General features: G+C 37.5%; 1 protein-coding gene across 2 annotated transcripts; it reads right to left on the bottom strand.

Annotated features, from left to right (window-relative positions):
• ARGLU1 (arginine and glutamate rich 1) lies at positions 1 to 26,789 on the bottom strand. Of its 2 annotated transcripts, XM_008571719.1 has the most exons (4): positions 26,203 to 26,789; positions 18,083 to 18,308; positions 15,699 to 15,782; positions 1 to 826 (listed from the first exon to the last, which is right to left on the bottom strand). In XM_008571719.1, the coding sequence occupies exons 1-4, from the start codon at positions 26,547 to 26,549 to the stop codon at positions 662 to 664; spliced, it is 822 nt and encodes a 273-aa protein (XP_008569941.1). In that variant the 5' UTR covers positions 26,550 to 26,789; the 3' UTR covers positions 1 to 661. The 2 variants fall into 2 exon arrangements, with proteins under 2 accessions (XP_008569941.1, XP_008569942.1); XM_008571720.1 differs by lacking the exon at positions 1 to 826 and having other exon boundaries at positions 15,701 to 16,265; positions 26,203 to 26,771.
• Between the last annotated feature and the right edge of the window lie 510 nt (positions 26,790 to 27,299).

Genomic DNA, 27,299 nt, shown 5'->3' with positions numbered 1-27,299 from the left:
TGAATTTAAGACTTTACTTTATTCAGCAAAATCATTTATTTACACAATGGGGAATGCTGGTTTGATTTTGTCAATGAAATAAAAACAACTTGAACAGAGACAATATTGAACTGCATATATATTTTGCATCAGAGTTGACCGTTTCCTTACCTGTATCAGGAACACCAAGAGCAACAGTATCACAAGGACAGTGGTTTACAATACACCACATAGGTCCAGTAATTACCCTGGGAATTTTTCCAATGCAACTACCAACTTTTTCTTTTTTTATAAATATATAAAAAAACAAAAAGTCAGCAAAACCAGCATTATGATGTAGTAAACAGAGTATAACTCTGAAGTCAGTGGGTCGGTAAAAACCTTATCAGACCATCCACAGTTTACAGTGATCTGCTCTTCTTCAGACCACTAATACGGAATCCAAACAGGTGAAAAATATATCACTTCTCAGAAGACAACAATGATCTGATAAGGATTTGACTTAATGGAAGTTAAGGGAACAAGAAAAGGACTTGCAGAGCACAGCCCCCATTAGAACAAGCTAACTGTCCAGATATTCCAAATTTAAAAAAAACAAAAAAAACAAAAAAAAACACTTCAACATGAAGCTACCATACAAAGTTTTTCCATTTTTCTTTGTAAAAAGTCCAGAGTTTGCAATTTAATCCTGGGTTTTTAACGAAAAGCACAGTTTTGGCCTGGACTTCCCCTTGCCCAGGATAATTTTTTGTTCTTCTTTTTGCTGACGCTGTCGCTCTTGTTCTAGTTTCATCCTTTCCTCATGAATCTTTCTTTGTTCTTCAACAATTCTCAACTGTTCTTCAGCCTGAAAGTTAAAAGTAAAAATTAGAACTTTCTATGAATCCCATGTCTTGTATTACTAATATTTGGGTATCAGGTGACAACTTACAATCGATATAAATATACAGTAACATATTTCATAAAACTTGCCTAAGGTAACAAGAGTTAGTGGTAGAGAGAAAACAAGGAAATTAATTTTGAAAATGGAAAGGAATTTCTACGAATCATGTTTTGAGATTCTGTTCTATTACTTACCTATCCACACGTTCAGGGAATCTAGATTAATAGATTGTACTCATAAACCAAGGCACAGATTTATTCAAAACCTATGTTCTCTACCAACTACTACATTTATAATTAGAAAGGCACACAAAAATTACAGAAAAAATCCAATCAACAAACATTACAGACCCAATTCCCTAGAAGGATAAAAATTAGGAAACCTTTTGACCTGGCTGGCTAGAAAATGCTATTGAATTTGCAGTGACACCTTCAACTCCCCTTCAGCCTCAAGCAAACCAACTTCCTTCAGCATTCTACAGAATATCTCCCCTTTACCAAGAAAATTCAGGCCATTCTTACCAACTCCTTCTTTACCAAGTCTGTCCTTCCTCCAACCCAAAGACACCATACCCGCTTCCTCAATTCTCAACCACATGCAATTTTACCCTTCACCTGCCAGGGGACATGAAGCAACATCACAAGTGGGGATGGCTCCTGGCATCTCATGGGTAGAGGACAGGGACATTGCTAGACATCCTACAATGCAGAAGACCACCTCCACAACAAAGAATTATCCAACCCCAAATGTTAACAGCGTTGATGTTGAGAAAGCCTATTCTAACCCTTGAATTTTTATTCTGTTATCACCAAGTTGTCCTTTTCCTCTTTCTTTGATCTTAAAACATTTACTGCATACTGAGTTGCCTTCCTATTTCCAAAGTCACGTTTTAAGTCATTGCTTCCATCTCTATTACTCTACCGAAATTATTTTCTAGATTGTCAAAAACAATAAATTCAGTGACTTTTCTCTTTTTGAAAAAATTTGTCTGCTCACTAGTCTTTTTAAAATGCTCTCTTCTCCCACATATACTCTAATACAAAATACTGCAGTTTTCTACCCAATCACTCCTTTTGTCTCCATTGAGATATATATATATTTTATTTTTAGAAAAATGCAATGTGACTAGATTATAGGCTCTTTGGCAGAAGATATAGGAAATGCAACATAAAGTGTTTTAATTTTATCTTGTGAATGGCAAAAAGGGAAGGAAAAAACAACTTTTAAATACTTAATACAAAGAAATTTGTTTTAAAACAATACTGTGGGGTAGACTAATAGGCAATGTGAAACAAATCACATTGTTCTAACCCTGTGCAGTCAAGCAAAGTAAGAGATAACAAAGATTAGAATTAAAAGTAGTGAGAATCTGGTGGGTGGGCAATATAGAAAATCCTAATGAGAGCTGAAATTTCTCTTAATCTCCCTCAGACCTTTTTCCTAAGTTACACTTATAGCTGGCCACTGGACACCTGCCTGGGAGATGTAGGAACTCTTTCAAAATTTAACATGTTCATGATTTAAATCCTTCCACCTATCCTCAAAGTCAGCCCTTTCTACCTCACTTGCTACCACCCAAATTCTATAGCTGTGATTTGTCTCCTTTTCCCCCGACACAACCAGTCAAGTCTACTAATTTTTCTCTTATTTGCTCTTTCATATGGTTTATTTTCATTTCTATTGCCACCATACCAGTTTATCGCCACACATCTCCTGAACATCTAAAATAGTGTCCCTGTTTACAATGTGTCTTCAATCCATACTACACAATACTGCTAGACTCACTTTTCTTGACCACCATTCTCTCGCCCTCAAAATTTCCAATGATTTCCACTGTCCACAGGATACAGTTTAACTTCCTAAATTAGCATGCTTCTGTAAGACCTAAGACTTTCTATAATATGATTCCAATTTTGTTTCTAAAACTCCCTTAAATTAACATTTCTTTCCATCTCGATCCCGTCCTTTGCTCATGTCATTCTTTCCTCCTACTGAATACCATTAAACATCAGAATCCATTTCAAACTACCATTCTCTTCCTTAGACTTTCACTGATAATTACAACAAAAGAATTATCTACTTCTGGTCATCTTTAGTGAATTCATATGCCAATTACTTTATTCACAGTTTTAATTATCACACATTTGGGGTAAGAGCTCAGTGTGTGCAGCTGAATCAAGTGTAGCAAAAATTCTTTGCGTGTGTGCATGCGCTTGAGAAACATTTTGCAATATGAACACCCAGACTCACTTTTCCTTAAGTCCTAACTCAGCCCTAGGAAAGCATATTAGAACTTTGGAGATTGAGGATGAAAGGACATAAAGTAGATCCCAACCTCAACCCAATTAATATTATAGCAATACCATTTTTTACTCTAGAAATTCAATAGAGTGATAGCATATGCTATCCTACAGAGCACTTTAATACTATCAAAATTACATTTTCATAATACTTTTACCCAGTATTTACTTTTCTGGAATTTGTCTTATAAATATATATACACACATGCAAAATTGATATATTCACAAGGTTATTTATTACAACATAGTCTGTCAAAGGAAAAGACTAGAAAAAACTATATCCACCAATATGAGACTGATTAAATAAATCAGAAAAGATGTATAAAACAGAATACTGTAGTACAGCTGTTAAAAACAAAAGGGGGGAAGGAGTCCCTTATGTTCTGAAATGAAAAAAATCTCTGAGTTATACTGTTAAGCCAAAAAAGCCAAGAATCAAACAGCCTGTATATTGTGCTACTTTTGTGCAATAAGGAGAGAATAAAAATATGTATTTGTATCTGCCTAAACATGCACTCTTAAAACCTGGAAAAAAAAATAACAATATACATTTTGGAAATGGAGATAAAAAGTGGGTGGATGGGAGAAAAAGATAGAGAAACTTCACTGTGTAGTTTTCTAAAAAAAATTTGAACCATGTGATCACATAGCTAATCAAAAGTTAAAAGCATTCAAATCCCCACACTACCCAGCTACAAAAAAAAAAAAAAAATTAAAAGCAGTATTTTTAAAGTAAAGCAATTTCCCTCATAGACAGAAAATACTAATTCTTCTGCACCAAAATTACCTTTAGATTGGGTAAAGGAGCAAGTGTAATTTACATTTAGGTCTATGTATAAAGGAGATAAAAGTGCATATGTGTGTAGAGGGAGAAGTGTGATTTCTCTGGGACTATAGCATTCCCCAGTGTTAAGCATATTGTACCTATCAGAAGTACATAATGGGAAGATGATTCTAAAAAAGTGAATTGAGCAGGTAAACATACTGTCTTTACATATAAATATTTGTATTTTGTTCTATTATAGCTTTAAACTAAACATAAATATTATTCAATAACACCTCAACAACAAAAAATAGGATCAGTCAAAACAAACCAAGTCATCTCCCATTTTAATACAATGGCTCTCAAGTAATAAAGTGGTATTCTGTCCATTCATCTGTAAGTGTGATATTGCCCTACAACTTACTCAATAGGTATTTTTCTAAATCCTAGTTCCTCCCTCTGCAGTAACTTTTTCCTTCCTGGTGACTCTGCTAGAGAGAGAGTATTCATTGTTCCTCTCCCCTCTTCTTTTGTTTCACATTTATGCATAAGAAAGCAGTATTTCCATTGAGGCGGATGTGCATTTGTATTAAATGAATAATACTAGGTTCACCCACAAGGATTATATGGTGGACAACTTAAGAGACCAAGGAGAAAGCTAACACCCACAATACCAGAGCCATTACATTAGGGCGAGTCCTCATAGCCATTACGCCCAGGACCCTGTTCAGTCTCTCAGAGGTGACTTTCAACCCTGTACCCTGACCCAAAGAACAACTGGTGAGAAGGAATATACAAAATGTACCATTATAGTTAAAGGCCTATTTACCCCTCCCAGTATTCCCTGCTCCACTCCCTTTATCCAGAGGGTAAAGTTTTATAAAAATTACTTTCCAAAGCATTCTCCTTTCTACACTGTCTATAAATTTAATCAAGGTGGTCATTAGCAACAGTTCCTATCCCTTTACTATCCCTATCAGATAAAGATAATAAAATCTACTCTCCTACCTAAGGAGCAGGCAAAAACAAAACCAAGTACTCCTCCACTTGCAATATATATGAAATTTTATAAAATTAAAAAAAATCCAAAGATAGAAATATGTGTTATCAGAAGTGATTATACAAATGATGGGAAAGGATGAAAAATAGCACAATTAGGAACAAAGCCACTACTTAGAAATATGGATTTCTGCATTTTAAATCTTCCAAGTTACACATCCTGCTCTACTCTGCCATTTTTAACTCCTTGATTCATCTTCCCTTCCACAATTTATATAATGTATCTCCCATTTTAGAAAATCAATGAATAAAAAAATATTTAAAAGGTATCTGATTTGATTACTTCTGACCCTTAGCAAACTACAGTTGACCCTTGAACAATATGGGGGGTTATGGGTGCCGACCCCTGTACAAGTAGAAAATCTGTAATTTCTGACTCCCCAAAAACTTAACTACTAACAGCCTACTGTTGACTGGAAACCTTACTGATAACATAAACAACATACATATGTAATAAATATTACATATTGTACTTTTACAATAAAGTAAGCTAGAAAAGAAAATGTTAAGGAAATCATTAAAAAACAAAATAATTCAAGGCCGGCCCGTGGCTCACTCGGTAGAGTGCGGTGCTGATAACACCAAGGCCCCGGGTTCGGATCCTATATAGGGATGGCCGGTTTGCTCACTGGCTGAGCGTGGTGCAGATGACAACACCAGGCCAAGGGTTGAGATCCCCTTACCGGTCATCCTTTAAAAAAAAAAAAAAAAAAAAAAAATAATAATAATAATAATAATAATTCAGTACTGTATGCGTATTTACCAATACTGTAATTTTACACTATTTACAAGATGAATTGTCTGTCAGTACCTACATCAATACTGCATTCTATGATACAAAACACTACAGATGTTATATGTATTGCTAACACTAGACATCAAAAATGAAAATATAATGTGAAAAAGACATTCATGAGGTCTGCAGCTAGTGTAGCTGCAGCAAGAGCTGCACAAATTTCCTTTTTTTTAATAGCACTGATTCATTTATCTTGAAATGGTGGGGCAAATGCAGTTGCAGACCTCAATCTACAGTACACATCAAGCAATGCAACTTTCTCCTCTCATTTGATGTTCATGGCTTTGCTTCTTGCGGAGCACTTCCAGTATCACTAGTTGTACTTTGCATGGGTCCCGTGGGTTTGCAGTATTGCACAAAAAGTGAAAAATATGAGAGAACTGCAAGAGATCACTTTTTACTGCAATATGCATTTTACTGGAGGGACAAAGTGCTCATGGGGAGATGACCTTAAGTGGATACTTGTCAACACTTGAGCTCACCATTACAGCTCTAGAAGGGAGCTACAAAATTATTGTAGTAGTAGAGTGTGTACTACAGTTAATATTATGCAGTTATGATTTAATACTGCATCTTTATATTCGTTTACATTTCTCAACTGTGGATGGTGTCATGTACGATCTGTGTTTATGAGCATCAGCTTTGATAAATTTTAACTTTTTAGAATAAATGTGTGTATATTTTATGGTAGATGATGAAATAGACTGGTATCTACATGTACTTTACGCATTCATGACATACCTAACTTTTCCTTAATTTTCCAATATTTGTAGGATATGTGGTTTGAGTTTTTTCGAATTGTCACAATTCTCCAAAAAATTCTCCATTATATTTATTGAAAAAAAATTTGCATATGAGTGGCCCCACAGTTAAAACCTGTGTTGTTCAAGGGTCAACTGTACATTTAGTAAATTTTTCAAAAAAGTTATAAGGATAAAAAAAACCAACATAGAATGATAAAACACAAGGAATCCCCATTGCCCCTGTGGCAATTTATTTGTTGGATTACCTCCTCAGAATATACAATACATCAAATCTATTGTTGTCAGATAATTAGCTACCATCTGAAAAGTATTTGTACCACCATTCACTCCTTCTACCCCCTTTTCTTCTCAATTTAATTTTCCTTTTGCTACCTGTAAGTCAACATTAGATAATATCTCCTGAGATTCCATACTATCCCAAAGTGAAGACAACTGTTTCAAAAAGGAACTGACTGGTAGTTGAGCTTGGAATGGAGTTATGGGTACAAAAATCCACTGCTGTGGAACTCTGGAGAAACTGTTCTTTAATACTGCCAAGAGAAATCTGATACCTTCTTTTCTTTATACTTCACGTTCTAAAATTTCACAGAAAACTTTACTATCTAGATGTGGCCCTTTTAATGTTCTGTACCCCAAATTCTCTCTTTTCGTTGGGGTCACTTCTTTTGTTTGTCTTGGTCACTCATTATTCTCTTTTGTATGCTCAAGTTTTCCTTAAATGCCTGGTGATCCCTGGCATTAGTTCATTAGGAACAATACATCAGGAAGGTCTTCCCTGGTTCCTATGACAGACTTTCTTTCCCCTCTTCCTCTTCTCTACATACTCCATCACTGACCAAGTTTATTTAATTATCTCTTGACAGTTCCTAAGAACTGCCACTTTATCTATTCAAGACCCCATCTTTTCACCGGCCTTCATTGGCTTGTTTCAGTTTCTGTCCTTCAAGCCACCCTACGCAATGTCAATATCTCACTAATGTACAGAAAGTTGTTTTGTAAAGTATTGTCCCAAATACATTAATATAAGGTCTTAAACCAGCTCTTTATCTTAACAATCAGGTAGAAAACTTCTCACTCTGAGTGAAAATCCTTACCTGAATTCCCCACCATTTCATTTCAAATAAATACTTGACATTAACATTTGGTGCTATACTTTTCTGTCTCTTAAAATGTGTACTTGCAACACTATTAGCTATCCTAAGTACTGTGCTATTTCAACCTAAATTCTATTAAAAAATGTCCCATTCCTTTTTCCAACTGTGTTAATTTCCTATGGCCGCTGTAACAAATTACCACAAACTATGGCTTAAAACAACAGAAATTTACTGTGGAGGCAAAAAGTCCAAAATAAGTATTACTGGAACAAAATCAAGGTGTTGGCAAGCACACACTCCCTCCAGAGGTTCTAGGGGAGAATCTGGTTCATTGCCTCTTCAAGTTTCTGGTGGCTGCCAGGGTTTCTTGGCTTGTGAACACACCACTCCAATCTTCAAGGACAGTATCCTCAAATCTCTCTGTTCATCTTCACATCACCTTTTTCTATGTGTGCAGATTAGGCTGGGACTCTGACTGCCTTCCTCCATTGTGTCCCCTCTCTCTATCCTTTTCAGTCCTGATTGGCAGTGTTTCTGCTGATTTTGTCAGAAACCTTGTGGGTCTCCCACATGTGTCACACCATTAGACAAGAGAGTCCTTTACAGATCTTTTCTGGATAATCTCAACTATTCCTGTATTTTGCTGAGATGGCTGAGGAAACCTATGAGTCACATGCATAGTTTTTTTCAGCTTAGCAAAAGTTTGTCTAGCCACACCCTTACAAAAATTTCCTCTGGAAAGAAGTATATAAAGTGAACATAGTTTACGATTTGGACAGGCTGCTGTTTCGATTCCCTTTATACTTAAAAATTCATTCTTCAATTTATCTCTTGCCATTTTATTATAAAAAGCAAGAAGAAACCAGGCTGCAACTTCAACACATTACTTAGAATTCTTAGCTAAATATAAATTTCATCACTTATAAGTTCTGCCTTCCATGTGACTGTAGGACAAAATTCAACTAGGTTTCCTATCACTATATTAAAAGGACCTCTTTTCCTCCAATTTCTAATAACGTGTTCTTCATTTGCTTCTGAGCTCCAGCCAGAAACACCTTTACAGTTCTTATTTCTGCCAAGTCTTTTTAAAGCAATGTATGCATTTTGTCATGCACCTCGAAATTCTTCCAGTCTCTATCCACTGCCGAATTCCAAAATCACTTCCACTTTTTAAGGTAACAAACTACCACAAACTAGATAGCTCAAAACAACAGAAATTCATTCTGAAGGCCAGAATTCTGAAATCAGCATTAGTGGGTTGAAACCAAGGTGTCAGCAGGGCCATGCTTCCTTCGGAGGCTTTAGGAAACAGTCCATTCTTTGTCCCGTCCAGCTTCTGGTAGCTAAGGATTCCTTACCTTCTGACCACATCACTCCAATCTTCAAAGCCAGCATCTTCAAATCTCTCTCTGCTGTCTTTACTTCAGCTTCTCCTGTCTGTGTTGTATGGTAAAATCTCCCTCTGCCTCCCTCTTGTAAGAATGTGTGATGGCATTTAAAGCCCACCAGATAATCCCAGATAAACTGCCTATTTCAAGATATTTAACTTAATCACATCTGCCAAGACACTCCCCCGCCCCCCACCATAAGGTGACATTCCAAGAATTAGAGCATAGATATCTTTTATGGGCGGGGGGAGGCATTTTTCAGCCTAGCACACAAACTCATTTAAAAAACCTTGCTTAAGGGCCGACCTGTGGCTCACTTGGGAGAGTGTGGTGCAGATAACACCAAGGCCACGGGTTCAGATCCCTATATAGGGATGGCCGGTTAGCTCATTTCGGAGAGCACTGTGCTGACAACACCAAGTCAAGGGTTAAGATCCCCTTACCAGTCATCTTTTAAAAAAATAATAAAAATAAATAAATAAATAAATAAAAAACTCTAAGAACTCTTTTCAAAGCTATCTCTTAATTGCAAAGTTAGTGCTGGTTTATTTTAAACTTATGTGAACCACATTTCACACATAATCAACTCTCAAACATGGTACTATTTTTTCCTCTCCCAAACTGATGAGGTACAAAGTGGTACAAGCACAATAAACCTGGCAAGGGGTGAGGAGAGGACTATTTTGATATTCAAACGATCTGTAAGTCTAGAACTTACATATCCATATAGAATTTGCATACATTTTAAAACCTCAAGAACTGCCCCCCATCAAAACTAATTTGTCCTTCCTCTGATGAGTATGTTATTTATAATTTTATTAGAAACTGTCAGTCTGACTCCCTATTATGGTTTACACACAGATAACCAGGTTCCACTCTTTCGTGTTTTAACACCATCTTCACTAGGGCATAGGCTGAGGGTTGCTCTTCCCACTGTCACAACCTCGTGGAAGAGCATTTTATTCCACAACATCATCTATCACCTTTTTTTAGACTGCTTCCCTTTCCGATTAAGATTCATATATATTTCAGAATAATACCTAGGATTTTCCCAGGCATATCATAAAAAAGGACTTCAAAAAAATTTAGGTGCTATTTTTACAAAAAGAAATTAAAATTCTCCATTGTATTAACAATAACTCTTAAAATACTTGAAGATAGTGTGTTGCCAATACTAACTCAAGAACTAGAAACCTATCTGCCAAAAGCCGAGTCAAGTTAAGCCACATTTGGATTAATTCTTATTTGATTTCACAAATCAAGTACAGATGTGCGACGAATAATGACATTTTGGTCAAGACAGACAGCATATACAAAGGTGGTCAGATCAACAGACTGCTCCCCACTGCCTAGGTATGTAGTAGGCTTGTGTTAAGTACACTCTGATGTACACACAGGATGAAAGTGCCTAAGGGGCCGGCCCGTGGCTCACTCGGTAGAGTGCGGTGCTGATAACACCAAGGCCCCGGGTTCAGATCCCACATAGGGATGGCCGGTTCGCTCACTGGCTGAGCGTGGTGCTGTCAAAACCAAGTCAAGGGTTAAGATCCCCTTACCGGTCATCTTTAAAAAAAAAAAAAAAAAGAAAGTGCCTAAGGATGCATTTCTCAGAAGGTATCCCCATAGTTAGGGAACGTGTGTTCGTGTGTATTCATTAACACTTGTTTGTCTCCTCAAACAAACCAAATACGATACACAACTAAGAATTGAAATGAGCAAAAACTACTCATGGACCAGAGCACTTAACAATGATTTTTATACATGAATGCACCCACGTGGCTAAGCTAACACATTCCTTATCACTGCCATTACTGGGCCCAATCTTTGAATGTCTGTCACAAGAATACCCGTAAAAGTCAAAAGGGTGGCTTAAATTTACTTTCTTTACTATTTTTATGTGATCATAAAACTATACATTATTGATTATGCATTACTTGCGAAACATGTAGAAACTGGAGAAAAGTAGTTACACATAAGACTACCAATTACAGATAACTATTTTAAGCACTTTGGCATATTTTTGTCTCTTAAAATGTGCAAATACACTTTTCTCAAAATAACTCTTTTTTTCAAAATACATTTGTTTTGTATTTAGCTATCTCCATTTTGTATTTACCCTGTGTATTATTAAATACTTTCTGACTACAGAAAAATCCACTGTATTAATATAATTTACCTAACAACCTGGACAATTTTCACTATTTTAAATAATTAGGTGATAATATCTTTGTATGTAAATTTATTTGTATATGATTCAATTTCATGAAATTCTTAGAAGAAAATTAAGGTTTTTGATACTTACCAATTTACAGTTAAATGTTTTCTGAAATTGTTATACCTATTTAAATTCCCAAAGTCATCATATAAAGGTATCTTTATACCATATCCATGGCCAACACAGGACATGCAAAAACAATAGAGGCTCTTTTCTAATTTGGGATTTGATATAATAAAAAAAAAGGGGGGGGGGGCATTTCTTTGCTTCCTTGAGGCTGACGTATATTTTCAAGAAATCATTCTACTTGTGTAAATATCTCTTTTTACACCTCTCTTTTAAAAAAAAAATTAGAAAGTTGGCCTTCTTTATTGATTTGTAAGAGATCATTGTCTTATTTTTTTCATGGTTATAATGCTTAAGAATTCTCCTCTACCCCCGCCCCCCCATACTTTGTTTTCCAAAGTCTTTAATCTGCTTTCAAGATCTTATCTTACAATGCTTTCCACACAAACTTCTTACACACACAAGGCTGGTGTAGTACTACTTTCCCCACTACCTAACAACAAATACTACTTTTCCCACTATCCCAAGAGATTCCACACACTCTAGCTTTTGTTCTATCCTACTTCCCTAAAGGCCTCTGCACCCTATTTCATTTCCTCACACTCTTGTCCACCTTCTAATTCAACTTCTAACTATCCATCAAGGCCAGCTTAAAGGATACTTCTTCTAGGTCTCCTAGAACACCCCAGGGCCATTATGTCACATTGCCCAGACCACTTACCAAAGATTTCTGTATTATTAATTAGCTTTTCTTAAAATTGTCCTTCTCTCCACAATTAACATACATTAACTTAAAGAGAATTTAATGCCTTGTCTACTTTTTCATCAAATTGCTTTCTCAATATAGATTTTAGTTAACAGTTACATTTGGCCACCTTTCCCCTTCCGTCACTTTCTAGAGGCTAGAATGGTTCCCATTTGTTTTGCTTTATATTGTATATAGAACAATGAACTGACCACATTTCTGGCATATTTACTATGTCATAAAGCAAACACAACTGTTGGTTCAACAAGGTAAACTACCATGACTACTATACCCAGGAACGTCTCGGGCTGTCTACAATATTTACTATACACCCCCCTTTCTTTCTCTAATACTTAATATTTTTATGGAATTTTCAACACATTTTACATAAAATTTCCTAGTAAATATGCATAAAGATTAAAGAACAGCACTCAAGGGGAGGGATAAAGACAATAAAGATGAAAGAAACCTTAATGGGTGCCTTGCCATCTTTACCCATTAACTGTTTTTTGTCACCTCCTACACAAAGGATACTCTACTTTCTCTGCCAGCACCAAGAGAACCAAATAAAAAATTTCTCCAATATAAACAATAACTTCACTTCCTATGCTTCTAACTTTACTAAAAAGAGTAAGCAAATGCATTAATTATGTACAAATTCTTACCATACTTTCTTAAATCCCAGCCTTTTTCCCTAAGATATCTTCTCGCTCAGTTTAACAACATGCCGTCAGAAGTCACACCCTATATTCTATCAGATCAACCAAGAATAAGTGTTTTAGAAGCTTTTATAGCAGTTTGACCACCTTTTTCTAGTAGCTCATCTTAACTGTATTTTGCAAGAGCAGAGATCTCAAATAAACTGGGATTAAAAAACAAAAACTGGCCATTTACTACCACTTGAGAAGTACTGCTCTAGAATATGCTTACCAATCTTCTCCCAGCAATAACATACAAAACTTTTTATAGTACATGTGGGTAAATAAAGAAGGCTGTTAGAGTGATATAAGGAAGCCAAGTTGTCCCAAGCCACCCTTGATCCCAGAAAGGATCAGGATCTTGGCAGAGTACATCAACATAAGGAGCTTTTAGGCGACCCATAAACTGAACTCACCATAGTTATTTAATCTCTTTATCATGTCCTAAGAGAAATTCTAGTTCCACCTGCTTGGTAGTTTTGCTTCAGTGTTTTAATTATCAGTCTTATTTATCCTCAATTCTGGAATGTTTATGCCTCACAATATAAATACATATACTATATTTACTCTTCAAAGCTCAACCCCCAAAACTCAAATTTTATGATTTGCACTTTACCTCTCATTTCCTCCTACATGCACTGAGATTCTTTTCTTATATGGAATCACTAAAAATGCATTATCACATACTTATTCATAGGCATGTAGTAATATATTGTATAATGACTCATCCACTTCACATTCATATTGCTTTTTCTACCTAAATAGATTTTAAGGTCTTCATGGGAAAGCAGGATTATGGCCTTCCAATACAGATTCCACTATAGCCTTCACAATAATCAGGACAGTGACGTTTCCAAGAGTCCATGTGCCATGCTAAGCTGCCCAGGATATTTCCAATATTATCTCTTATGTGGGGTACACTGTTAATTAATTAGACCCTTTCAGATCTTTTGCTGTACATTTATTAATACGGTCACAGGATTTCTTTTCTGTATCACAACTGGAACTCCTTTTTTTTCCAACCAACAATGACTCAGCAGCAATATCCTTCTTTGGCCATATTATTCTCAACACCTTTCTAAATAGACAAACTTTTCTAGATGTCTCTCTAAAACCAAGAGTCACTCCTGAATCATGTCTTCATTTCTGGGCACTAAAGACAACTAATCCTCCTCCCCTACCATATTAAGTAAATTTTTTTCCATCTCTGATTTATATTCTCCCTTTGAAGTTGGTCTTCCTATATAATACTATCATGGGAAAAAAAGTTTTTCCTTATAACACCTGACTATCCTCTCTTGTGTTCTGGATTTTATGTGTCCATAGTCCTTTAATTCTAGCTTTCTTCTTTCTCATACTAAAACTTCTTCAAAAAATATTCACACTTTTAGATGTAAAAACCATTAAGACACCAAAAACTTTAAAAAATGCTAGTATGAACTAAGAAAAAACAGAATACAATAAAACAGAAGTACTAAAAAACAGAACTGCAAGTAAAATAGAAAAGATGGGGATAGTTTATTTACTTATTTATTATTTATCTTTATTTTTTAAAAAAGATGACCGACCCATAAGGGGATCTTAACCCTTGACTTGGTGTTGCCAGCACAATGCTCTCCCAAGTGAGCTAACCGGCCATCCCTATACAGGGATCTGAACCCATGGCCTCGGTGTTATGAGCACCACCCTCTCTCAAGTGAGCCACAGGCCATCCCAGGATATTTTCTTTTTTTTTTTTAAAAACTACCTGATGTTATATTTACACTATGGAATACTACTCTGCCATAAAAAAGAATGAAATACTCCCATTTGCAACAACGTGGATGAACCTAGAGAAACTTATGTTGCGTGAAATAAGCAAAGCACAGAGGGATAAATATCTCATGTGCTCACTCATTTGTGGGAGCTAAGAGAGAAAGGAAGGCAGGAAAGAAAAGACCACAGTAGTCCCATGATCCAACAGAGGGAGGGAACATTCCTAGGGCTACAAATTGAAGTTGAGGGGAGGGGAAGAGGGGGAGGGGGAAGGAGGTTGGGGGATAATTGGAAGGGGACGAAGGGCACAAAATCAATTTCTGGTAATGGGTATGTCCCCAATATGAATCTGGCCCCCACATCACGGGCAGGAGGGAGTACAATCAGCTTTGTATCTCATGAATATTTGAAATTAAATAAATAAATAAACAGATAGATAAATAAAATGCCTGATGTTCTTACATTGGCTTATTACAATTTTAAAATTGCTCTAAATTACCTTTTACATCTCTCTTTATCATATATTCATTTGTCACAAAATAACTTTCAGTCAGTAACAGACAATATTTACAGTGGTGGTTGGAGCAGTAGGCTGTACCATCTGGGTTGTGTGAGTACACTTCATAACGCTCACACAAGGATGAAATTACCTTACATCACATTGCTCTGAACATATCCCCATCATTAAGGGATGCAAAATTATAATTACTTATGTCTCCATATTTCATGTTAGGTTATAAACTAGAAATACGAAGTGGAATTTATTACTATGGTATACTTACTATCAAATACATACTACCTACCTATGTACTTAGTTTGTCTACTGATTGGTAACAAAGCAACTAGTGCTGAGAGAAATGTTGTATATTAGTTGATTTAAATACCTCCAAGCTTTTGTTGTGGTTATAAGTTTTCTAGGCACAGAAGAAATGTGAATGATGTTAGGATTAAAAAAATTGGAAAATGGGAGAAAAGACTTTGCCCAGGGAACCTGTTTTAAACCACTGCAAATTTTGGTATTCTCTCTAGATTAAAGATAAAAATCTAGTCAACTATCCCTACTCTTGCCTCAAAGCTCGTAAGGTAGCCCTGAGAATCCTTAAAAAATAAGTTGTTATAAAGCACAAAATCATCTCAAAAAGTTTGAGGGAAATAAAAATGCAAAATACTTTTCACATATGCTTTACACTTACCAGTTTGGCTTGTGCTTCTGCAATTTTTCGGTTATTCTCTTCTAGTATTCGCTCTAGCTCCTCACGTTTTGCACGTTCTTCCTCCTAAAGGGGAGGACATGTTAACATGTTAGAAAAATAAAATGTTTATTTTTATTGGTAAATATTTACTAATCTTCCTCTGACTTTTTCGATCTGACTTACAAGGTAGCTTTATAGCTACCTTCTGTCTGACAAATGATAAACTGCGCAGTCACTAAATCAGTTTCTAGCACTAAATTTAAATCATCCCTCCCAGTCCAAACAGCAACCGACTAAACCCTCCCTAATGATAGTTTCCTGGCAATTATTACTAATACTTTAATATCACACAAATCAACAAGGACAACTACAAAACTGGATAGTATTTACCAAATTAAAAAAATAATATATAAAATATAAATAAAGTGAATATTTGTCTCACCAATTATGTATACCTACGTATTCTTTACCTATACTCCTTTAATCAGCATTAAAAGTTGAATATTTACTGTCTTGTCCAGTGTCCTGCAGAGTGTGCTCCTCGGCTGCCATACGCGCCAGCTTCCTCTTTAAAATGATTTGTACTGTTAGCTTGGCAATACCTGCATCAGCAGCTCAACCATTTATAAAGAAACAACATACAAGGAAGGCTGAGCTGAGGAATGCAGATGTTTATGGTAAGAAGGAACAAAAAATGTAATTCATCATTCCTAAGGCAAACAATTAATAAGAAAAATACATTTACTGTTAGTGAAAAATACAAATGGTAATCCATACTTCATGGAACTAAGGGCTTCTTCCATGGGGAAAATGGACTTAACATTCAGATGTTGACAATTTCTAAAGGCAGCTTATATTGTCATCTACAGTCTGAACTGAAATTCAGGAATCCAGGGGATGCATGGTCAGGAAATAAAATTCTGTAATTTATTTTTTCTTGGAGAATTTAATGAGATTTTATAATGCAAACTATATGAAGATTGCTTGATGGCTTGGGCAGTGTTCAAATCACAGCATACATAGCCAAATAATTTTAATATTTGGAAAGACTGTCAGAGGGTTGTGTCCGTGTAAAAAAAAAAAATTGTTAATATAAAACAAAAAGCAAATGAAGAGAAAAAAATCTTACTATGATTAATAACTCGCTACAAGACAGCACCATTACTCCAAAAATATCTTCATTAGTAAAAGCACTGATATAAATAAAAATTTCATACATTTATTTAAATGTTATAGTCTGTGAAATCCACTATAAATGTAGACATGTATATTTAGTTAAAGACAGGACAAGGGAAAATGCATTCTAAAAGCTAGGTTTACTGGAAAGCAAAGAGATTTAATATAATGTCAACTTGTCCACAATAATGCCAAGATGAAAAATTACAATGAGTCATATATTTTGAGTCAAATATTTCAGTTCAAGAATATATAACTACACAGGATTTCCTATGCCACATACCAATGGGATTCATATTCATTATACAAACTATGTTGTTAAGACACTCAGTGCTGTAAAGTAATTTGCCTTGAGTGTTTCAGTGACTTTCACCAAGTTTTAGGATCCTGGAGTAATCAGTGCAAACAAGCCATAAAGCTTCAGTAGCAAATTACTTTCTCACAGAAAGACATTTTCAACTTCTGCTCCAGCTGCTGATAAAACAAATCATGTGTTTAGCTTGACTCCAGACAAGGACAACCTGTTCCTTCATAACTTCTAGAGAAAAAAAGGAGTTGTTAGTAGATACTAAAAAAGTGGATAAATAATCTGGACATTTTTCTAAAAGATTCCTTGAAACACATCAGGAAAATGGAGGGCCTTATGATCAGAATGCTAGAATTAGTCCACTGTGTTGAAGCAGGATTTGAGGGAGAGGATGAGGGATAAAAGAAGGAATCAAAGAGTGAGAAAACCTATTTAACAAAAGCAGGTGCTGTCACTCAATGTTAGACCCTGCTCTTTTTAACCTGATGGATGGCAAAACGCCTCTCACGGTCCAGGCAATAGAGTGATAAACAGAAAAGAAGAATATACAACCACAGGTGGATTTTTAACCTTCTCCCTTTACCACTTCCTGTCTCCCCCCACCCTCCCAAAACAGAATATAAGTCCTGCAGCCATGGCAAAAGTTTCAAACACTTCTCAAATACATAAGTCAGTTCCATTAAATCAAAAAGTATCCTTGAATATGTTTTATGAAAGTAACTTTTAAGTATCAGTCAGCACTTCTGAATAGGCTAAAAAATTAACTTTCGCAGCAATGTAAGTTTAGATGAGAAAGGAATTAGTCTGTATTCCATCTCTTTCTGAACTGAGCAGGAGGCACAAACCAACACTGAAAGTTTTGCCATGGACTGTCTCTACTTTCCAAACGACCGAGCGTTACCTCTCTAGCTTTTTGTGCTGCAAGCTCAGCTTGTCTCTGTCGCTCGAGTTCTTCGAGCAACTGCTTTTCCATGATGCGCTTGGCTTCCTCCACCCTTCGGAGAACTTCTCGCTCAATTTCATCCTTCCTTTTCTCCAATTCTTCCTCTACCCTTTTTGCTACCAATTCTTCTACTCTCCGTGCTGTTTCTTCCTCGATGAGTTTTTCTTCTATTTCCTGCTGCCGGCTAGCAAACAAAGTAGAAAAAATGACTTAAAGAATGTAAATAAAACTAGTTTTAAGTCTATCAAACCACTGAACCTGATTACATATTATCCAATGATTTTAGAATTAGTTTCCATGTCACATATAAGGAAATGATAGATACCAAGATGTTAAGTATACAGAAATTCAAGTAAATGTAAAATCTTATTTTGTCTCTATCACGTTCTAAATACAGAAAGACTGGAGCCTAATTCATCACTTAATTTAGGAACTCTAGTGTAAATATGAAACAGGAAATCTACTTTTCTTATCAATTTGATAACGAGAGAACAATCAGTTAAAATACTCGTGTACAGATGTGCTCGTTTGCTAATCCACTCAAGCCTAAGGGCTGAGCTACAGAGAAGTCAGGAGAAACTATTATGTGGCAGGCAATTTAGACTGGCTCTATTCATTTTCCTCCTGCCCGTAAACAAAGACAGAATAAATGGACTTGAAGAGATTCCGACTGCTTTAACTGAAAATATGAGAAACTCAATCAGGTTCTGAACTTTAAATCTTTTATTATGCCTTTTCTAGATATGGGAAAGTAGAAAGGTAAAAAAATATATATTATTATCAGAAAAAGTTAAATGAAGGATATCACTGTTCTATTTTTAATGACATTTTGATATTATAAACCAACTTATTTACTCAAAATAAAATGCTATGCTAAAAGTAATGACATTTACCAAGGTTGTATCCTGGAAAACTTGCACAATTTATAGCAGTGATCCAATGATAGGCCCTAGTCGCACATGTCTAGTCTGAATTGAAAAAACAGAATATAAAAGATCTCATAAATATTTTTATATGATTAGCTGTTAAAATGATGATATTCTGGATAGACTGAGAATATATTAAAATTAATTTCATTGGTTTCTTCTTAATGTGGCTACTTGAAAATTTTAAATTGCATATGTTGCTTACATTACATTTCTATTGAACAGCACCGAGACAATAATTTGTGCTGGATAAATGAATTCAGAGGCTCTTACAGGGAATCTAAATCCTAAGAGGCCAATTTATTAATGCTTCAACTTTCTCATAACCCACAAAATTAAATAAAATCTGCAACATTTATATCTTTTGATGACTCGTTTGACATACATATGCATGACACAGTCATTCAATTTATATGTTTAGTAAAGACTTTAGTTTCTAAATGACCTTTAAACACCCCAATATACTTCAGCTCAACTCTATTCTTGGGGGCTATTCGATTCCCACCCAAGGGCTTTCATTCTCAACTCCTGTCACTTATTCACAGTGATACCATATATTTAATGCCAATGTATCTTCAACACTGTGATTCATTTCAGTTTCTACATTAATCCTCTACATTCTTCTGTCAAGGAGACAGTAGGTACTCAAGAAGACTTACTTTCCCTTAAGGTCCTAAATAGATATACCATCTTAAGAACTGTTTGTTTCTTAAATATCTCCTTGCCAAAACTAAACTTTAAAAAAAGGATGTGAAAGTCTAAAACTTACTATGCTCCTTCTCCTTTAACTTCCAATCAAATACAGTATTAGGATAGCTTCAATAAACCTTTATCTATGGCATCTCAGTAAAAGAGAACAGATACCCTCCTCAATGCTAAATATTAATCAGAGGACCATCTAAAGGAAACCAGACAGCAATTCAATAGAAATTAAACCACATTCCAATATAAAATGTTATTTCATCCGAAGAGAAAGAGAATAATAGATGAAACAAGTAAGTCTGACAAATGCTGAATCTGGACTACAGATATATAAGAATATTCTATTTGCTTATGCAATCTTTTCATAAGTTTTAAAAGTATACACACATCCCTAATACTTTTGCTAGCTGGTTTGTAGGAAACCAGTAAATGTACAGAAGCCTAAGAAAAAACTTAATATTTAAAATTTCAAAAAGGGTACAATGTTTCTCTTAATTACCAATGCTAAGCATACCATAGTACTGACTATTCAAAAGAAAGATAATGTTAAACAGATTCAATTAAAACTTTCCACACAAAGTTGAAAGTAAGGAAAAGATAAGGATCTAGTTTAGCTCAACAGTAGAAAAGTTGCCAACTGAAACTCAGGAATTTGGTAAAGATCGAAGAGACTTGGATACACATTCAGAGATTTTGTCAGGCAGTCAAGCAGTCCCTAAGCAATAGCACAATGGTTAACGGGGCCACATTTCCACAAATTTGGTAAGAAAATGAGCCAAATAAATTCAGTTTATTACTTACAGCAAAAGCCAAATCTGCATGATGTTAGTTCCCTGTGTCTCTACTCCCACTGATCACACCAAAAGCCAGAGAGGCCAGATGACAGGCATTACAAGCAGTGGACTGCTCTGCTAAGGAATCAACTAACTCCAACTTAGCAGTTTTATAACCCAAAGGGGAAGGCAAGTGGCAAGTCCCATGCTCAAATGAAACAGTGGAGGAAGAGAAATGGCCTAGTGCAGTTTCTCACAAGCCTGCTTATCTCTTTGTTCCTCAAGGAACTATAGGGCATCCATCCCACTACAACCGCAATTAAGCTTTGCTATTGTGTCCTACATGAAGACAGGCAATGTCAGGGCAACACAGCTGTTCCCTTACAAGTATTAGCAAGAATATAATTTGGGGGGAAGGGGAATGGGTAAAGGGTCAAGAAAATCAATTACAATGTATATTGAAAAGTTAAAATTAAAACACATACACCCACACACACTAAAAAAAAATATAATTTTTCTTGTTATTCTTGATAAGATTAAAAATTCTACTTAAATAATCAGAAAAAAATTTTAAGTCAATTTTTAGAACTAGTGCTAAAAACGTTAAAGCTCAATATCTCTCTATTTCCTCCCCCCACACACTTAATTTAGAAAACCAATGGGTATATATGACAAAATTAAGCATCAGTTCATCTTTATTGATGGCAAATTTATCATAATCAATGATAAAGCCACTATTAGGCTAACTCCCATCAGAGGCACTGGAACTTTCTTGAGAGAGAAAATAAAAACCCAGTAATTTTGGTCATTAGTGTCTTACAAAAGAGGTATCATCTAATGTCCAATAGTCTATCCACTCCTTAAAACTTTCGCTATAGGAGTTGTCACTCTCGTGACGTTTTTTTCTCTAACCTTTTCCTTACCCTCCTTTGCTGAATACATTCCCTTACCAAGAATCCGTGCTATTGAGGAAAGGGTTAAATCAAAATCTTCAGGATTTTCAATGGAAATGGTAAGTCTCCACTTTCTCCATAATCTCAGGTATTTTAAAAACACTAGTCATAATCAACTTTAAAATGGTAACTATTAAAAAACAAAACAGCAGGGGTGCAGCCCTTCAGCACCTTTAAATGAATATGACTTGGTGACAGCAACTGACTTATTATTACAAAACATATTTAAAGTGTACAAATCAATCCTAGAGGCTTACTTCTAAGAATCACTTAATAATTATTAGCAAACAGCTTTTACTTAGTACTTAAGAGGTATCAAACACTGTGCCAAAGCTTTATATAACCATGTCATTTATATCTCACACTTGTTCCTATGAGGTGGGTATTAATACCCTAATTTTAAATGAGGAAACTGAGGGTAAGGAGTTAAGTTTGTGGATCAAGCTTAATGGATGTTTCTGAGCTGTCTCTGAACCTAGGGAGACTCCAAAGCTAATGATTTTAAGCACTCTATTACCCCACACATTGTTTCTCCAGGACAAATATGAAAGGCAAGGACATGCAAAGATTTAACTACCAAAATGACTATTAAAAATCTTTTTTATAAAGTTCTTATCAATATTAGCTAGGTCTTATACCCTAAAAATGTCTCAAAGCCCTCAACCTCCAAAAATATGTAGTTCCGTATACTGAAATTGCTCAGAAAAGCTCTTCTTTGCTCTCACAGTGAACTTTCCAAGTATTCTACTTCTTTTTTGTTGTTGTTGTTTTTGTTTTTTCCCTTTTTGTCTTTTTTCATGACCGGTAACGGGATTGCGACACTGTCGCGCCCGCACAGTGCTCAACCAGTGAGCGGACCCGTCTCTATATGGGATCCGAACCCTCGGCGGGAGCACCGCCATGCTCCCAAGCGCCGCACTCTACCGAGTGCGCCACCGGGCCGGCCCCCAAGTATTCTATTTCTAAGACTCACTCGTGTAGACCCCAGTTCAGTTTAGATAGTCTAATTTAGAAGGCTCTTAATCTGTCATGCAGTTGAACTGTAAATATATGTGAACCTAGAATCCTAAAGTAAGTTACTACGCCATTAACATTTATTTTCCCTATTTGCTCCAAGTCACTTTTGGCTGTCTATTTTTTTTCAACAGCTAATATAACATTCATACAGCACCTCAAAAGAATACATAAGAAAATGGTAATACTGGCTGGTGTAGGGGAGGGGTGATAAGGAACCACACTGAATGGCTGGGACACAGGGATGAGAGAGAGATTTAAAATGAATTTTGAACTATGTGAATTAACTTTTTAAAAGTGAGAAAAAAATTTTCTTAAATGCAAAGGCCCATCTTTCACTGCATTAAAATTATAACTCATAAGATAACTTCTTAAACTCATCAGGCTCAGTCTGGCTGCATGTATATGTTATACAAAATAACATTATTTACTGAGACCTATTATATGCCAAGCACTGTCTAGGGACTTTACTCTATCTCCAACTTTTACAGTATGCGAGACAAGTATCTCCATTTCACGGATAAGAAAACAAGTTCAGAGGGAGGCTATTTACAAGGTCTCTCTCCATCTAACCCTAGACTTTCTGAAAGTACACCTGACACTACGCATTCTTCAAACATCTCCTCTGCCCAACTACAAACACAGACATTCCCTAAGGTTATTTCAGTCCCATGAACCAACTGCTCTTTTCTCTCCACTCTACCTGGGTCATTTCATCTATTCTCGAGGTTTCACTGAAACAAGTGAAGCCACCCTTTCCTAGGCTTCAGACTTCCATTATCAACCCTGGATAAACTCAGTACAAGCTAAATATCCGAAAAGCTTGGGACCAGAAGTCTTTCAAATTCTGGATTTATTAGGATCATACTTACCGGAGTTCAGCATTTCTAATCCAAATACCCCAAATCTAAAATGCTCCAAAACCAGAAACGTTTAGAGCACCAAGACGACAATTAAAGGCAATGCCCATTTGTGCATTTCCGATTTTCAGATTAGGAATACTCAATGTGTATATCCAAAATTAGTGTATATCCAAAATAAGTACCAAGCAGAAACTCCCTTTCATTTTTCACTCTCCCTTAACCACTGTTTACCAAGTTTCTGACATTTTAACCAATGTCTGACACACAGTAGTTGCTTGAGCACTTGATGGATGAATTGCAATAGCCACACTATAAACATAATAGCCAACATTAATGCCCTTTCCCTTATGTCCCACATTCAATTTTATATCCCCTAAATGTTTCTTAAATCTGTCCCTCTTTTCCATTCCAACAAATGCCCTATCTTGCATGGACTAACTAGTTCCCATCTTACACAATTCAGTGATCTGTTTAAATAAAAAGAAAAAAAAGAAAAGGTGCCAAGCCATTTCCCCGCTTAAAACCTTTCCTGTTTCTAGGATGAAATTCAAGCTCCTTAATACAGCATACAAGTACCCTCCCATGATTCCTAGCCTTTATTTACCTGTACAGTCACTCCATGACTTTAGTACGTATGGAACTTATTCAGGTCAACAGTCACCTGATTAAGACCACTCCCGCCTGACAGTCTCATATTCTTACATCCTGCACTCATTCTTTAGGACAACTAAGTTATTTACCCACCCAGGATACTTCCTTTATGCAGTCATATTGCTATCAGTGAATTTACTACACTATACGAGCATTATTACCTATCTAATTATCTGTCTTCAAGCTAGATCAGGATCTTGGAGAGAGTTCAGCAATATAAAGCATCTTTATATTAACAGCGCCTAGCACAGAGTCTGGCACTTATTTTATGCTAAATAAATATTAACTGTATGAATAAACTAACCAACAGGGATCTGTAGACAGACAGCTACATCTTCACATCCCTAAAGCTCCAATGCCTGTCTTCCCACTGATTCCTCTGCATTATTTCCAAGGCATTCGACCACACTAAGTAGTCCTACCTACATGGCACGCAGGAACTTAGTGTACAGGTGGCTGCTAGCCCTACCCTTTCTCCTTCTTAAATACTAATGGCAGTTTGCTTCTTCTCTCAATATAAAACCATAAAGCTATTCTATTTCCCATCATTTCATCCCTGGATTTCTTCTCTGCTGCCCATGTGTAGCCTACTAAATGCTTCTAATTATTCTTGGCATAAAGAATAATTAGAAGCATTTAGTTTCCTTTTACTTTTTCTACAAGTCTTAGCTTTCTACTGAAAGGCAAGTCATTATTCTTTGAAGGTCTCCCTTGTTCTCACGTGGAAAAATTATCTCAGCGGTGTCTTAGGTAATTTTTTTATATGCTCATCTATTAACAGTTATTTGAGAACTATACCTTTACAGTTAAGGACCTTGCTCCAGACTTAAAAGCTGGATTTTACATAATCAAGGTTTGCTGTGAAACAGCGGCTTAAACTTTGTTTTCATATTTATCACTGACAGTTCTAAGTACAGGAAAAGCGAGAGACCTGTATGTGTTTTAAAGGAATGTTAGGAGCAAAACAGCTACAGGTATTCCTTCCTCTGTAATATTAGTTAGTGCTCTAGTCCCCTACCTCTTAATAACTTTGCTTTTAGAAACAAGTTGTGCTGAAAAATTTACATAACACCCAGAGCATCACAGTATCAGTAAAAACCACAAAACACTTTATTTTATTTATTTATTGCGTTGCTGGCAGGTCTGAAAACCCTGCATTTTAAAACCAAAAGTTCATTTAGTTTGGGATTATCTACATCTACTTTTACATCCAAACATACTTGAGAGGTGACTCTTTTTCAGAAACACGATTTTACCCAAACGGTGTTTCAAGGAGCCTTACTGTAATTGTTTTGCCCTACACAGAAATTCTGTATGTGAGCAACGCAAAAATGAAAGCAAATATTCAAGCGTCTCCTAAACATCAAATAAACAAGGGGAAACAACAGGATTGCACATGCTTGCTAGAGGAATATAAAGCAGAAGTAAAAAGGGCAGGCTTTGATTGGGCCGGTGATTACTCAGGTGAATTCAAGGGTCAAAAACTCATCGTACTGTACACTTGAAGTTTGCGTACTTTGTTAAATAAAAAAAGGGGGTGAGGGTGGGCGCAGGTCCCAGGGAAAAAAAGCAACCGCGACACTTTTAACAACAGGAACACCTTAAATTAAAAACGGTATTTTTTTGGTGTACCACCAAGTGTCTTACTCCCGAGAGTACGGAAGCCCTGTCCCAAATTTAAGCTTCAAAAGAAAAATGCATCCCACGGGTTACTTCCTTTCGAGCGGACCTGCAAACGGTCACCATCCACATCCTTAGGCTAAGCTCATTGCCCGCCTGACCCGCCAGCGCAGCTCCCCACCCCACTCCGAGCTCCACCCCGACTTCCGGGTCTCTCCTCCTCTCGCGCGCCAAAACCGCTTTCCACCCTCTGAACCTTTCCTGCTCAAGCCCCACAGTTTTCCTTCCCAGCCAACTCGTGGGTCTGTCCCACCCCACGCTGCCCAAACGTCGGGGATGCCCGCCGCGCTGCAGTCTCTCAGGCCTGTTGCTGCGCCTCCTCCGCCCCGCATGCTCCTCGGCCCTGCATCCTCCAACTCCGCATGCTCCCCGGGCCCCCACGCGCTCCCCTCACGCTCCCGCGCTCCCCCTGCTCCCCACACACTCCCGCGCTTCCCCGGCCCCAGCGCGCTCCCCCAGCCTCGCTCCCCCCAACCCTCCCTTCAGCCCCGGGCCCCTCCCCCAACGGATACTCACATTTTTCGCTGCCGCTCGAACTCCGCTTTCTTTTCCTCCTCCTCGCGCTTCTGCTTCTCGTCCAAGCTGCTGCGCTTGCTCACCGTGCGCCCGAAGATGTCGATGCGGTCGGGCGGGGACGAGGCGCGCTCCCGGTCCCGCTCGCGCCGGGACACGGCCGTGTTGGTGGAGCGCGAGCGGGACCGCGACTCCCGCCGCCGGTTCCGTTTACTTTCCCGGGACTTAGAACGCTTCCGCACGCGCTCCTTGTCCCGGGACCGCGACCGGGACCGGCTGCGCTTCTTGTTGTGCTTGCTGCTCTTGGTGTGCTTGGAGCGGGACGAGCTCCGGCTCCGAGACCGGCCCATCCTTCCGGGAGACGCTCTGACTAACCGCTGGCCTCGACCCCTCACGCGCCCGGCGGCCCTCGCCTCAGCCTTCGGACGCGGGCTGCTCGCCCTGTCGAGGCCGGAGGAAGGAAAGCTGTCGGCCAGCGGACTTTCTGCCTCCCCTCGAGATCCGCAGCCGCCACGAAGGACGCCTTCCACGAAAAGGCCGCAACGCCAGGAGCCCCTAAGATGGCAGCTGCGCACCGGCGCCCTTCCCACAATGCCCCGCGCGGAACGTGCCGACGCACGAGCCCCGCCCCCTGCCGATTGTTGCCGAAGGCGGCCGAGCGCCTCCGAGCGCGCTCGGCTCTTGCCCTGCACCCGGCGAAAGCCTGCGATGCGTGGGTCGTGGATCACTGCCTGTGCGTCCGTGTGCTTGTTTTCTGATAAAATGTCAGCACCGTGTAGAGTGAATTAGTCACGTTTTAGTTCGATTTAAATCACGCCTCGGCCGGAGATGATTGATTGCATCATCTTCTAAGAGCTAGTTTGGTTAGGCTGCCTTAAACTGGATTCTAGTGACCTTGAGCAGATGATTGGCTTCCTGGGACTAAGTTACTTGATTTGTAGAATGGAGATCACGACCGTGTAGAGTGAATTAGTCACGTTTTAGTTCGATTTAAATCACGCCTCGGCCGGAGATGACTGATTGCATCATCTTCTAAGAGCTAGTTTGGTCAGGCTGCCTTAAACTGGATTCTAGTGACCTTGAGCAGATGATTGGCTTCC

This window comes from Galeopterus variegatus, unplaced genomic scaffold (genome assembly GCF_000696425.1).
Source record: "Galeopterus variegatus unplaced genomic scaffold, G_variegatus-3.0.2 Scaffold713, whole genome shotgun sequence".
Taxonomy (NCBI): Eukaryota; Metazoa; Chordata; class Mammalia; order Dermoptera; family Cynocephalidae; genus Galeopterus; species Galeopterus variegatus.
Note: the sequence above shows the minus strand (reverse complement) of the source record. Positions and strands in the feature narration are given on the sequence as shown.

Coding starts and splice junctions, on each gene's coding strand:
- ARGLU1 (XM_008571719.1), bottom strand. CDS start 26,549: ATGGGCCGGTCTCGGAGCCGGAGCTCGTCCCGCTCCAAGCACACCAAG. Junction 15,783..18,082: donor CAGCACAAAAAGCTAGAGAG/GTAACGCTCGGT, acceptor CCTCCCCTTTAG/GAGGAAGAACGTGCAAAACG. Junction 827..15,698: donor CAGAAGCACAAGCCAAACTG/GTAAGTGTAAAG, acceptor TTTAACTTTCAG/GCTGAAGAACAGTTGAGAAT.